The 15958-nt window shown below is 40.5% G+C and overlaps 1 protein-coding gene across 1 annotated transcript; it reads right to left on the bottom strand.

The window, feature by feature from the left end:
• Nucleotides 1-4638: 4638 nt before the first annotated feature.
• LOC148064548 (exostosin-1c-like) lies at nucleotides 4639-12897 on the bottom strand. The gene is made up of 7 exons (XM_087809714.1): nucleotides 12853-12897; nucleotides 12487-12582; nucleotides 12322-12408; nucleotides 12173-12265; nucleotides 11997-12088; nucleotides 11068-11239; nucleotides 4639-4662 (listed from the first exon to the last, which is right to left on the bottom strand). The coding sequence occupies exons 1-7, from the start codon at nucleotides 12895-12897 to the stop codon at nucleotides 4639-4641; spliced, it is 609 nt and encodes a 202-aa protein (XP_087665840.1).
• Between the last annotated feature and the right edge of the window lie 3061 nt (nucleotides 12898-15958).

Below are 15958 nucleotides of genomic sequence, written 5' to 3'. Positions count from 1 at the left end.
AGTTGCCCGCTGACGTCAGGTGTCAGTTGCTCGCTGTCGTCAGGTGTCAGTTGCTCGCTGTCATCAGGTGTCAGTTGCCCTCTTCAAAAGTTCACCTTCTCCTCCTTGCATCCTCTCCATCTGTCTCACACAGGTCATCTAATTTCGCAATAGGGGCGTGTCTTGCGAATTTCGCGTGGTAGGGGCGTGTCATGAAAAATTTCGCGCGGTAGGGGCGTGTCTTGCGAATTTCGCGCGGTAGGGGCGTGTCTTGAAAAATTTCGCGCGGTAGGGGCGTGTCTTGCAAATTTCGCGCGGTAGGGGCGTGTCTTGCAAATTTCACGCGGTATGGGCGTGTCTTGCAAATTTCGCGCGGTAGGGGCGTGTCTTGCGAATTTCACGCGGTAGGGGCGTGTCTTGCAAATTTAGCGCAGTAGGGGCGTGTCTTGCGTATTTCGCGCGGTAGAGGCGTGTATTGCGAATTTCGCGCAAAAGGGGCGTGTCTTGCGAATTTCATGCGGTAGGGGCGTGTCTCGTGCAGGTGCAGAAGGAGGGGGGGATGGTAAACTTAACTTTCTATCATGACAACCTTCTTTTAGTTGATTTTGATTTATCAATTTATTGAAGGAGTTTATAATGTGTGTTGATTCTGTGACTTCAACAGTGACTATAAGATATAAATAAATAATATAGGCAACAGTTCATCTCTTTATGATCAATTTGTCTTCAGTATATCAGGTTCACCTGCCTAATTGTTCATTGTGATGGTTGGGATCAGTGTTTCCTTGTAAAACCTTGTCAAACCTCATCAACAGCAGATTTTCCTCTTGCCGACTGATCACAGATTAGATGAAATGATGATGACTTTACCTGCACCTGCTTTCACAGAACACATACTGTATGTGCTGGCTAGTTATTCAAATTATACTATGAACAATTCAGTTCAAATCAAAACATTTATTGTTCTATACAGTTAAAACCTTTTTTTTTTCTCTACAATAAAAGTCTTCATTTGGACTAAGTTGGTTAGTGTTGAGGTAGTGTTAGTAGTTTTTATTGAATGTTGTAACAGGGATGGCTCGAACCTATCCTTGTTTGACATAATACCTGTATATCATGGCAATGACATCTATTTACTTCACACGAGTCAGTGCTAGTTGGTGAAAGGTATTTAATGTTATTTCTGTCCTCGAAAGACATTACAAAAGATATATTGATATGGAGACTACAGAGGATCTTCAGCGAGAAACTCAGCTCGTTCAAACAATATCGATGCCGAGGAACTGGTAGGAATGTTCAGCGCTGACAAACAAAGTTCAAAGAACGCATCGATGGAAAAATCATGTCATTGAATACCTTGACCAGCCGTACAAGAAACATCAGCTGGGCTGTGTGTATAGTTGGAAAGAAGCCAAAGACCCCCCGCCAAAAACAAGTTCAAGTTCGCCGTGAACTTTCAAATGGAGCAGCCATGAAGAAACAAAAGAAAGCAAACGAAATAGGTGGAGAAGAAATTGAAAGATGTCGATATAGATAATATCAAAACAATGTTTGCTTCAGAATTCAGTGAAAATTCCACGGTTGACCTTTGTCGATATGTTACCTGGTTATGCAGTAGGTCGTAACATTGACCTGGTTTAATGCTGAAACCAAAGAAAAGATAGTTTACTAGGGAAGCATTGAGAAAGTTAAGAAAAGAAAAGGACAAGTAAACAATTACACTGTTGCATGTTGGGCTGAATCTTATGATTTTGCAATAGAAACGTTTCAAAGAATGAACTTGGTGCTGACCTTGAGTGTGGGGCCTCCTTTCTACGCTAAAATATGTCATTTCTTTAATGGACTGACATTGTATATATTTCTTGAGAACTTTAGACGAGCATGTTTATTACAAATATATAACTTACATATAACCTGTTGATTCTTGCACCTCAGATAGAGTTGAACCTTAATGACTTGATTGCACCTATTATTCTGAAAGTATTGATGTACAGCAGCATTGTTATCGTAATAGTTATGGTAGTTTAATGTCTTTATAATCCAAAAATGTATCTAGTTTTGCATGTAAAACTTTGGAATTGAAGGATTATAAAATACAATATTTACATCATTATATAAGGGAAGCTCTTTTTTTCTGTTTATTTCTTAACTGATATTTTCCGTCGTATCCAATTCTAATTTCAAAACGTTATCAATTAAAAAGTACAAATAATACATCATACCTATGTTCCATGTTTCTGTGTATTTACAACTTGTGTTTGCTCGATGTGGGATATTCATTTGTTCTTTCTATGCATATTTTGAGTGTTTTTTCTACCTGACCATTCATCAATGAATCAATTAAAAATGATGAATATAATTAACACATTTGTTCTGTTTCGTCGTTAAGCTTTCCAATGACACCAACCTTTTCAAAAGGAGGAACAAGCTTTTATAGACGGTAAAACCTCTTCACTGGTGTAACACGAGTAACGGTCCGACCGGAAACATGCAGAAAGGTTCCTAGTGAAAGCATTAAAGTTGCTGCCATAGTTTATTAAAAGACAACATAACGTTAATGTGCTCAACGAGAGCGAATAATAATCAAACTAATGACATGTTCGTCTTCTAACCTTGAATTCCCTCTTCAGTCTCCACTGCTTTATAAAAAGTCCGGCGGTTACACAGACTTCAGGTGGATATGATGTAGACACACACACAAACACACACACACTCACACACCCTGTTTCTATTTCTGAATGTTCGCTCCATTACTAATAAATCCTTTATTCTTAATGATCTTTTCACAAGAGTTAATTTGGATTTATTATGTCTTTATGAGACTTGGCAGAGAGAGGAAGAGTTTATTCATCTTAACGAACTCTGTCCAGTAGGGAGCGCTGTCCTGGAGAAGCCTCGTCTCTCTGGTTGTAGGGGAGGTCTTGCTACAGTTTTTAAGGAGAGTTCTTGCAAAATGATTAGACACAGGAATTCACTTATTTTGAGTCTCAAACGATCTTGGTTGGTTCTATAAGACCTTTCTATTGTGTGTCAATCTACCGCCCCCCTGGGACTGTGGTGGTGTTCTTGAAAGACTTCAGTGACTTCTTATCTTCCATTATTCAAATGGAATCTGTTCTTATTCTTGGAGACTTTAATCTTCATGTTGATGACGTCACATCTTGTTCTGCTAAAGAACTTTTAACTTTAAAAGAAGCCTTTAATTTTGAGCAACATGTTTCTGAGCCCACTCATCAAAAAGGGAACATTTAACCTGGACTTCATCCCTGAACCTAAGCCTTTGAAAGTTAGGTCTCAGAGACGTGTCATCTCAGCTGATACTGCAGACAGTTTTTCTGCTATGTTTGACCCTCTTTACTTTGATGACTGCCCAAATGTGGACAACTTGAGTCACTGGTTCACTGATCATTGTGTTGAAATACTGGATCAAGTGGCACCTGTTAAATCAAACTTGAGAATTTAGAAAAAACGGTGCCCTTGGACAAATGGTGATCTCCTGAGTCTGAAGAGACTTTGTCGAAAGATGATGGATGGAAGTCCACTAAACTTGAGGTGCACAGACTTCACCTCAGGGATCTGATGTCTTCTTACAATGAGATGACAGAAACTGATATATCTGATTAAAACAGAAAACTGGTAGCAGCAAATAAGAAAAACCCCAAAGTGTTGTTTGACACGATTAATTCTCTCGTGTCTCCTGCTCCTCAAATCCCGCCTTTCTTCTGTGAAGCTGACAGCAATGCATTGTTGAGATTTTTTCATTGACAAAATTAAATTGATCAAAGAGAAAATCTCCCCCTTTATTTGGAACCCCTACTGTCTCTGAGCCCCTCTCCTCCTCTTGGTCCTCCTTCACTGCTGTATCTTTGGCACTAGTGAACAAGATGAAACCCTCCTCTTGCTCAGTTGACGTCCTTCCTTGTAGGCTTTTTATCAAAGTATTTGATGTAATTGGCCCCTGGGTTACCAATATGGTGAACCTCTCCCTTTCCTCAGGGGTTTTTCCCAATACATTTAAACATGCCATTGTGGAGCCTCTGCTCAAAAAAACAGGCTAAGACCCAACTGACCTCAGTCATTTCAGGCCTATTTCTAAGATCCCTTTCTTGTCCAAGATCTTGGAGAAGGTGGTGTCTGAGCAGCTGTTCCTGGATCAGAGCGACATCCATGAGAAGTTTCAGTCTGGCTTCCGTAAACATCACTCTACGGAGACAGCTTTATTGAAAGTGTCCAGTGACATCATGATGTCGGCTGACTCGGGTAAATCCACTGGTCTGGTTCTCTTGGATCTGTCCTCAGCCTTTGACACAGTTGATCACCAGATCCTGCTAAGTAGACTGAGGGATGAAGTGGGACTGTCTGGGTCTGTGTTGGTTCTACAAACATTCATATTATTGTTTTATATTATATTATATATTTATATTATTGTATTATTCAAACATTGTATGTGTGTGTTTGTATAAGCTGGCTATTACGTCATAATGGACTCTCGTAACCTCTCGTTCATCCAGATTTCAGAGCAACTTTATAAAGTAATGAGTGTAAAACACGGTCATGATGAGAAGTTACTGCGTCTTGGAGAGAAGAACATTTACTTGAAGTTAAACTCTTAGTGAAGGTAAAGTTAAAAAACTTAAGTGTGCGAGGGTCACTGCTGGGTCACACAATCCCTGAGAGCTTCTGCTGCAACAAAGGGAATATGAAAGCGTGACATCAGGGCCAGTGTGACCCTCACACAGCAACACTTGACGCCGCTGCGCCAGAGTGCGTCACTTTGAGGAGGAACAATGAAAAGATTCCGTCCAGGAGGTAGAAAATCTCTTCACAGCCGGAACAACACAACACAACACACAAACACATATCCATGTTTGTAGGTGAGTCTCATCAGAAACATTTGGTTGGTTTACTTTTATAAACTACCGATCATATAATATTTGTTTTTCACGACAAACAAAGGTTCCATGCAAACCTCTGTGCTTGACCAATCACAGCAGAGTGCGTGTGGTTATGATCAACAAGAAACAGTGTTTAGTTTCCTTCTAGTGGTAGTTTCACAGCTTGAATTTAAATTCAAATCGAATAATCTGACAAGATTATTATATTATTATAACAACATTTATATTTATTTTTTATTTTTTATATATAATGTTTTTTATGTATTTTTATTGGAATTATAATAAAAAGATATGTTGGAAGTTACTGTGTCACTCAAAGTTACTTCTGAGACTTATTTTGCTGCACCGTAAATAAACCTGACACTTGAATGAGTCCACAGAAAGTACGACTTACTCATGTATCCCTGAAGTACTACACACATCTGAGGATGTCCCTGTAAGTAAGAGTGTGTCTTTGTCAAGATTGTGTTGATACGTATCACGATACAAGGATACGATATAAAGTGATATATAGTGATAGTGTAGTAAAAGGATATATTTGTAGTATTGTCCAGTACTTGACTCTGGTGTTGTGATAGTGTAGTGACAAGTACATATGTGTAGTATTGTTGAGTACTTGACTCTGGTTTTATGATAGTGTAGTAACAAATATATATGTGTAGTATTGTCCAAAACTTGACTCTGGTGTTGTGATAGTGTAGTTACAAGTATATATGTGTAGTATTGTCCAGTACTTCACTCTGGTGTTGTGATAGTGTAGTAACAAGTATATATTTCTAGTATTGTCCAGTACTTGACTCTGGTGTTGTGATAGTGTAGTGACAAGTACATATGTGTAGTATTGTTGAGTACTTGACTCTGGTGTTGTGATAGTGTAGTGACAAGTATATATGTGTAGTATTGTTGAGTACTTGACTCTGGTGTTGTGATAGTGTAGTGACAAGTATATATGTGTAGTATTGTTGAGTACTTGACTCTGATGTTGTGATAGTGTAGTAACAAGTATATATGTGTAGTATTGTCCAGTACTTGATTCTGGTGTTGTGATAGTGTAGTAACAAGTATATATTTCTAGTATTGTCCAGTACTTGACTCTGGTGTTGTGATAGTGTAGTGACAAGTACATATGTGTAGTATTGTCCAGTACTTGACTCTGGTTTTATGATAGTGTAGTAACAAATATATATATATGTGTAGTATTGTCCAGCACCTGACTCTGGTGTTGTGATAGTGTAGTTACAAGTATATATGTGTAGTATTGTCCAGTACTTGACTCTGGTTTTATGATAGTGTAGTAACAAATATATATATATGTGTAGTATTGTCCAGCACCTGACTCTGGTGTTGTGATAGTGTAGCTACAAGTATATATGTGTAGTATTGTACAGTACTTGACTCTGATGTTGTGATAGTGTAGTAACAAGTATATATGTGTAGTATTGTTGAGTACTTGACTCTGGTGTTGTGATAGTGTAGTGACAAGTATATATGTGTAGTATTGTTGAGTACTTGACTCTGGTGTTGTGATAGTGTAGTGACAAGTATATATGTGTAGTATTGTTGAGTACTTGACTCTGATGTTGTGATAGTGTAGTAACAAGTATATATGTGTAGTATTGTCCAGTACTTGATTCTGGTGTTGTGATAGTGTAGTAACAAGTATATATTTCTAGTATTGTCCAGTACTTGACTCTGGTGTTGTGATAGTGTAGTGACAAGTACATATGTGTAGTATTGTCCAGTACTTGACTCTGGTTTTATGATAGTGTAGTAACAAATATATATATATGTGTAGTATTGTCCAGCACCTGACTCTGGTGTTGTGATAGTGTAGTTACAAGTATATATGTGTAGTATTGTACAGTACTTGACTCTGATGTTGTGATAGTGTAGTAACAAGTGTATATGTGTAGTATTGTCCAGTACTTGATTCTGGTGTTGTGATAGTGTAGTAACAAGTATATATTTCTAGTATTGTCCAGTACTTGACTCTGGTGTTGTGATAGTGTAGTGACAAGTACATATGTGTAGTATTGTCCAGTACTTGACTCTGGTTTTATGATAGTGTAGTAACAAATATATATATATGTGTAGTATTGTCCAGCACCTGACTCTGGTGTTGTGATAGTGTAGCTACAAGTATATATGTGTAGTATTGTACAGTACTTGACTCTGATGTTGTGATAGTGTAGTAACAAGTATATATGTGTAGTATTGTCCAGTACTTGATTCTGGTGTTGTGATAGTGTAGTAACAAGTATATATGTGTAGTATTGTCCAGTACTTGACTCTGGTGTTGTGATAGTGTAGTAACAAGTATATATTTCTAGTATTGTCCAGTACTTGACTCTGGTGTTGTGATAGTGTAGTGACAAGTACATATGTGTAGTATTGTTGAGTACTTGACTCTGGTGTTGTGATAGTGTAGTAACAAGTATATATGTGTAGTATTGTTGAGTACTTGATTCTGGTGTTGTGATAGTGTAGTAACAAGTATATATGTGTAGTATTGTCCAGTACTTCACTCTGGTTTTATGATAGTGTAGTAACAAATATATATGTGTAGTATTGTCCAGCACCTGACTCTGGTGTTGTGATAGTGTGAAGTTTAATTGCAACTAAAAAAAAAAACCGGTTACATCATTTACTCTTCAATAGTTTGTTGTAAAAGTTTTAAAAAATGTAAAAAAAAGCTTCTGAAACATTGAACAGGTGGTCATAAGCGTTTGTGTAGTGAAGATGTCCTACCCTTGCTGTCTGTGACCTCTGACCTTCAGGGAGACGTCTCGCTCGTTGATATTCGACTGCTCTCCCCTGATGGTAGACCTGTATCTCTAAAGTCTTTGACTTTGACTTCCCAGAATCTTCATTTAGTCTCAATGTTGCTCTGTGAGTGGTATGTTTTTTACTGGAAAACTGTCAGGTTAATTCTAGAAATAACTTAAGCGAGAACTGTGTAGTATTGATAGTATTGATAGTATTGAAGTGTAGTAAATATAGGGTTAAATTTTAACAGAACGACCAGCACTCTGGTTATTACAAATATTACAATGTAATATTTTAAGAATATACCTGGAATAATGGAGCACCACCTTTGAGTCTTAGTCCAAAGGAAACTATTACATTTACGTGATAATAATTAATTAAGTGGCCTTAATAATAATTATGAAACACTAGTTTAATAAATCAATCTCATTTACTGAAGTCACTACTTGTTGTCGTGATTAATGTTCTTTACTGAGTAAGAGGCTTCTAAATTGATTATACAAAAATATGAAAAGTTTTAAAGGCAACTGACGTACTTTTTATAGGATTTATTGACAGAAACAAAGAGAAGAGGAAGAACAGTTAAGAACAATGGAATGGAACGATGATGCTTACTTTGATATCATGGAAGGAACAATAGAATAGAATAGAAAAGCTTTATTCATCCCCAGAGGGGAAACACACTTTCACAACAGCGCAGTTTAAAAAATAAAGTGCAAGGAATAAGAAATAATAAAAGAGATAATACAAAATAAAATAAAAACGATCTTAAGAATATACAATTATTTACAAAAATTAGAAATTTAACACTATTAACAAAATAAAATAGAATAAAATATAATAAAATAGAAATAAAAACGGGAAAAAAAACAAAAATAAAAAACACACAAGAAGAAAAACACGCTACGGATTAGCATCAAGATATTTAAAGTAGAGAGTTAAATATCCTGACACCAGTTGGGATGAAGGACCTTCTATAACGCTCCGTCTTACACTGGGGGTGCCTGAGCCTGCCACTGAAGGAGCTGGCCAGCTCCTCCACGGTCTGGTGCAGTGGGTGGAGAGCGTTGTCCCTGATGGAGGATAGTCTGGAGAGTGTCCTCCTCTCTCCCACCTCCTCCACCGAGTCCAGCGAGCGGACCAGGACAGAGCCGGCCCTCGTGACCAGCCTGTTCAGTCTCTTCCTGTCCCGGTCCGTGCTGCCTGCTCCCCAGCAGACCACAGCGTAGTGGATAGCAGAGGCTACCACGGAGTCATAAAAGGTCCTTAAAAGTGGTCTGCACACTCCGAAGGACCTCAGTCTCCCCAGGAGGTGGAGGCGACTTCGGCCCTTCTTGTACACGGCGTTGATGTGTGTGGACCAGTTCAGTTTATTGTTGAGTTTAACACCCAGGTATTTGAAGCTGTCCACCAGCTCAATGTCCGAGCCCTGGATGCTCACCGGTTGATGTGGTGGGGACTGTTTAAGCAAAGGTAGTTGCTCTCACACCAGTCAACAAAGTCCTTGATGACTGACCTGTACTCCAGCTCGCCCCCCCCAGACACGCAGCCCACAATGGCCGAGTCGTCAGAAAACTTCTGGAGGTGACAGCTGCTGGAGTCATAGGTAAAGTCCGCCGTGTAGAGGGAAAAAAGGAAAGGTGACAGCACTGTCCCTTGAGGCACCCCGGTGTTGCAGATGGTCACCTCAGACCTGCAGTCCTGCAGCCTCACATACTGCGGCCTGTTGGTGAGGTAGTCCATCGTCCATGCTGCCAGCTGTGTCCCAACTCCTGCGTCCTCCATCTTCTTCCTTAGCAGCGCCGGCTGGATGGTGTTGCACTTGAAAGTTAAAAATTAAAAAGACGCCAAAAAAAAGGAAAAAGTGTAATAAAAAGTAAGAAGAAAGAGGGAGCTGTTGTAACCAGCTGCTGCTCGTGCGGCGCCATCTTGGATCACACTCCAAGATGGAGCAATAATAATTACTCAGAACGTAACGGACTTGAAGGCTTTGATAATGGTCAACTTCTGGGAAAGCTTTACAACTTATCTTAAGCTAATCTTGCGACCTCGGATCAATTTGAAAAATCCAAACACATCAACCAATGCATGAGTGAAAATGTTACAGTTTCTTACGTCGTCGAGAGGAGAGAGGAAGGAGTGATGATGACGAGGAGGTTAAGGTGAGAAGGAGGAGGAAGATGAGCAGCAGCAGGCTCAAGAAGCCGAGGCCCTGGATCCAGTTGCGTTTTGGAGTGACTTGGCAGGGACCACGGTGCAGACGGCGTGGCGGCTGGAAGCGCTGACGTTGGGGTGCTCTTGGGTCTTGACTTTAAAACTTCTTTTATTTGACGTTATTGAAAGATCTGAGGCTCACACATAATGCTAACTTATCCTAACTTTCCAGCTCTTTCTAAGGATCAGTATGATGTCAAACATTACTTCTTATGAAAACACAATATTGAGATGTATGATGTATGAAAATATGTTATTGAACAAGAAGATGACATTTAATCTTCTGAAAGACATCTTGTGGTTCTCTGAGGTCATTCTGGTTCTCCGGCCATGTGTGGCTAATGTCCGGCCTTTAGATAGCAGAAGACAGATGGGGGAGGGTCTGCATTCAAAAGTCGTAAAACGAGGACTTTGGTGTTTTAGTGGAAGCAAAATCAAACATGAAGGACTTCACTACACTAGAGTTGCATTTTAGAATCTATTTATTTATCTGACCTTTTGTGGAATCACCTCCTTTGCTCTGCAACCATCCCGACACAGCAGACACTCAAGCACACACACACACACACACACACACACACACACACACACACACACACACACACACGCACTCAAGCACACACAAACACTCGCGCACACACACACACACACACACACACACCAATGCACACATACACACATACACATACACACACACCAATGCACACATACACACATACACACACACACACACACACACACACACACACACACACACACCAATGCACACATACACACACACACACACACACACCAAAGCACACATACACACATACACATACACATACACACACACACACACCAATGCACACATACACACATACACACATACACATACACACACAAACACACACACCCCCACACACACACACACCCCTGCACACGTACACACATACACATACACACACACACACACACCAATGCACACATACACACATACACACACACACACACACACACTCATACACACACACACCAATGCACACATACACATACACATACACACACACACACACACACACACTCACACACACACACACACACACACACACACACACACACACACACACACACACACACACCCACACACACACCAATGCACACATACACACTGAGTCAAGAGAAGGTGTGAGACTAAGAGCATCGGCAGGATCTCAGGAAGAGGAGCGCCCACCTGTGGACCCGGGAGCTCCTGGGACTGCTTCCTCTGGACCACTTTGATTGGCGGCAGGTGCGTCGCAGCAGAGACCAGGAAGTTCATGAGGATATCCTCGCAGTTGCACGAGCGGTCCACCAGAGTTCTCAGGGACTGGGGCAGGTAATGAGTGAACAGGTAGTGGTAGTACCTGCGAACATATCCAGAGTTTGAAACATGTTGCCACAGTCCTATGAAACTGCTGTTCTCAGAGCGAACACTAGAGGTCGCTTCAGACTCACAGACTTCTTGTCGAGTCACATCAGAAGTTCAACCTTTAACGTCTGAACATTTGTTTCTTTATTATTCAGTAAACCATAAAAGCAATCGATACAAAACTACTTCCAACCTTTTGAACTTAAAAAGATATATTTTTTATTATAGAAACTTTAGGAATAAAGAATTAATGTTTTACGATATTAAGGCTTAAACTAAAAAAAAGATGATTCAATAGAAGAAAACGGTTCAAATAAAGTACAAATCTTTAAATGCATTTTTTCTTGAACTAAATATTTTGTTTTGAAAAAACTGTTTTGTATTGATTATATTGTTTTTGATCAAAATCCACTTTCTTTTATTTATTTTTCTCATTGTGCAACTGATGTGTTTGATTGACTTTTTAATGTTAGTAAACAGTTTGTGTCATTATTTTTATTTATTTTAATTTTATTTATGTTCTTCTGTTGAATTATCTGTGAAATCATGGTTTATTCTTGAGATTCTTCTCTTAATGATGATGTTTAAGTGTTTGAACAGTTTATAAAACGCTTGATGTGTCAGTCGTGGATCTTATTCCTGCCGTGATGAGCTTCATTCATGTCAGAGTATGACGTGATGATGGACTAGAGCTCAGATGATGGAACCCTGGATTCAGGAGATGTTCACCCTCGACATGGTGAAGAGAGAACCACACGTTGAGCTGGAGCGACTTTACTTTCAGCCTTTTTTGAACACTGTGGCTCTGATGGAGGTCCAGCTGACAGCAGCACATGCCGAGCGTCTGTAACGGAGACTATTGAGACTTTTCTGGACGAACAACAGCTCCACGTCGGCCTCAGATGGAAGAAGTTCTTCAGGTGGTCACCTGTGGTAGAAGGGGGTCCCAGAAGTGGCTCCTGGGCGGGTAACCCACGATCCTCTCGGGGAAGCTCCTCCACACCAGGAAGGCGAAGTTGACCTGAACGACAAGAGTCAATCCTGAAGCTCCTCCTTCTCGCCATCGTGTCCACAAACCTCACTGGTCAGCAGAACCGTGTCCTCGTCCAGGCTCAGCACAGCTTCCGTTTCTATGGCAACGTGAGGTAGAAACCAACTGGAGGCCTGCGACACAAACATGAGCCATCGGGGAAAGTCAGGACATGAGCGACACACCTGTCACAGAGAGGACGAGATTCTTACCTTCCGTCTGCCGTCCGTCACCGTGAGAGGAACCAGCATGGGCGGCCACTTGCTCCGACTGGGCGGAGCTTTCTCACTGTTCCAGATGATGATGATCTGCAGGAATGATGTCGACGTTCAATAACATCCCAGAAAACTCAGGTTACAAGAGTCTATTATTTATTACTCGAGTTTATGTTGGTGTCTGAACAAGAAGGATCTGTCTCACCTGCAGTTCAAACAAAACTCAGCAGCGAGAATTCTGATTCGCTCTCGTCGAAGAACTCCCATTTCTTCGATCCGTAAAACTCTTCACCTTTCAAAGTCCATATGTATCAACACTGAAAAGAGCAGTGCAACGTTCAGAATTCCCGCAAGGTGGCGTACGCCCGATTCAGCTGGTTCGACCATGTGGCGGCCCTCAGTGACCATGTTGAGATGTTCACATCAGTTACATTAACCATCAATATTCATCATAAATTAACACACAGTAGTTACTTATTAAAGTTATTCATATGTTTTTATTCACCAAATTAATAATCAGTATTAATTAATAAAACATAGATCATTTTATAATGAATATTTTAATCTGCTATTTTACACTATTCAGAAAAGAAATGAATAATGATTATTTTATTTTTTTTATAATATAACAAAGAAATTGATGATGATCAGGTCAACAAAAAATGAAGATTTTTGTGAAACAACGTTTGATCAAAGTGAAGCTGCAGAATGAAATTACAATGTAATATCTTAAGAATATACCTGGAATAATGGAGCACCACCTTTGAGTCTTAGTCCAAAGGAAACTATTAAAATTACATGGATAATATTATAATTATTATAATTTACTTTGGTGTTTTAGTGGAAGCAACATCAAACATGAAGGAAAAGCGCTACACAAATATTACTTACTAACTTACTTACATACAAATCCCCCTTTGGTCATTGTGGGGAAACCGTCGATGTTTATCAAGGCCAAGGTTGTTGTACGACCTTGAATGTCATCCAACTCATCTAAGATGGTCCCAGGGTGTCCATAGGGTTCCTGGCAATAGAGTCACTGATACACAGATTGATGTGTTTCACCCTTATCACCCCCTTTCCTACCATTAACCAAACATTTGGTAAAGACCATATGGTTCGTGGAATGGAGTTCAGAACATCATGTTGGTCAATTCTCTACATCCGGGCCAATGGCAGGGGTGTGTCTAAAACCAGATAAAAAAAGAATACAAATATTTGCATCACGACTGAAAGTATGCAATGAAAGGGATGAAAGAGTTGACAGAGAAGAAACAAATCACACAAAGGGGAGAAGAAAAAGAATTTAATTGTGAAAAGAAAATGTTTTTTAACAAAAATAAAAAATAAAATTGAGAAAAATGAAAAAAAAAAGTAAATAGATTGTTTTGTTTGGGCTTGAACTCAGAGGTGGTATGGTGTATGGAAGTTTTAGAGAAATGTCTAACTGTATTTATAATGTAGGTCAGGTATTATTTATTTAATTTTGAACTTTTGGTATGCTTAATTTTTTCTTTGTCGTCCTATTAATGTGATTTTGGACCCTTTGTGAATTTTTGTTCTTGTACCATTGACAGACATTTCCAAACATCTCTTTATTTAATTTTTTATTATTATATTATATTATTTATTTATTATTTATTTAAAGTAGGGTAAGTATAAGTAGTAAAAGCAGTAGTATAATTAGTAGCAAAAGTAGAAGTAGAATTTGTAGTAAATGTATAAGTAGTATAAATAGTAAAAGGCGTAGTAGAATGAGTAGTAAAAGTAGAAGTAGAATTAGTCGTAAAACTACAAATAGAACATGATGCACAGGAGTTTACTAGTGAGTCTAGCTTTAACCACAGAGCCAGCCCTCCTGATCAACCTGTCCAACCTGTTGACACTTCTGTTCCCAACCCAACACACCTCAGAACAAAACACTGGCTACCACAGGCTGGTAGAACATGCAGAGCAGTTTCCTGCAGATTTTAAATGAACGGACCCTCCTTAGAAAGTACAGTCTACTCTGAACTTTCTTATACACATGGTCTGTGTCAGTTTACTGTCACTGGACATGGCTTTGTCCTGGACCTCCCAAAGTCCAGCTCCTTGGTCTTTGAGGTGTTCAGCTGCAAGCGGTTCCTCTCACTCCAGTCCACAAAGTCATGTATCAGACTTCTGTACTCGTCCTTGCTGTTGTCCCTGATGCATCCAACAATGTCAGTGTCGTCAGCATACTTCTGGACGAGACTCAGCTCTGAGTTGTAGCAGAAGTCTGAAGTGTAGATGGTGAAGAGGAGAGGGGCCAGTACTGTCCCCTGAGGTGCTCCTGTACTGCACACCACAGTGTCAGAAGTGATGTCCTCCAGCCTGACATACTGTGGTGGATCAGTGAGATAGTCCGAGATCCAGGTGACCAGACCAGGGTCCACATGCATCTTTGTCAGTTTGTCCTGCAGCAGAGTGGGCTGGGTGGTGTTAAAGGCACTAGAAAAGTCCAGGATCAGGATCCTCACTGAGCCACTTCCTTTATCCATGTGTGAGTAGGTCCGATGCAGGAGGTGAAGGATGGCATCTTCTACACCGGGGGGCTTGTGCGTGCTGGACATGTGGCCTGAGATGTTTGAGGACCAGTCGCTCCAGTGTCTTCATCAGCGCCACCGGTCTGTAATCATTCAGCTCGCTCGGCTCGGATCTATTTCGGGACTGGAACTTTACAGGAAGTCTTCTACAGCGTTGGTACTTTCCCCAGCATCGCTTCACCTCCTGCTTTGCCGGCCTCATGGCCCCTCTGTCCCTGCTCCTGAAAGCCGCCTTCTCTCTGTTAAGGACATCCTTGACCTCCTTTGTTACCAACGGCGTTAAATTAATTTATTATTAGGGTAACAGCGGACAGTCTTAGCAGGGGCGACAACGTCTGAGCAGAAATCTAAATATATAATCCGTTATATAGTGTTTCTGACCCTTGATGTCCTCTTGAGACTTCAGCAGCACATCCCAGTCTGTGGTGTCAAAGCAGTCTCTGATGGCGTCCTCCACAGCTGGCGTTCACTTTCTGATTTTCCTAGTGGTCACAGTCTGTCTCTGCACCAGAGGAGTGTACTGTGACTGAAGGTGGACCAGGTTATGATCGGACCTTCCAAGTGTAGGTCATTGTGCGAGAACCCTCAGGCCAGGAACTCCTCCAGAGACCAGAGGTCTGACTGTGCCCGGGTGTACGCAATGGTGGATATTTTTGCCCCCTGGACCGGGCCTCCACCTCCCAGTTCGACAGGCTCGTGGATCGATACGGTGATTGACCTCTAAGCTTGGCCCGCCAAACTTGTAAAGGGGCCTGGGTAGCACTTATTCCTGAGCCGTTACAACTACTGGATTAACGTCCAACCACCGTCATAAATACGAACAAGATGGCCGACTACCAACTCAGTCAACGTATAATGGTGATATACTACCACCCGGATCAGAACCAAGACTTGTTTGGATGAAA

This window comes from Callionymus lyra, chromosome 15 (genome assembly GCF_982586985.1).
Source record: "Callionymus lyra chromosome 15, fCalLyr1.hap1.1, whole genome shotgun sequence".
NCBI lineage: Eukaryota > Metazoa > Chordata > Actinopteri > Syngnathiformes > Callionymidae > Callionymus > Callionymus lyra.
This window is presented reverse-complemented; position numbering and strand designations above follow the sequence as displayed.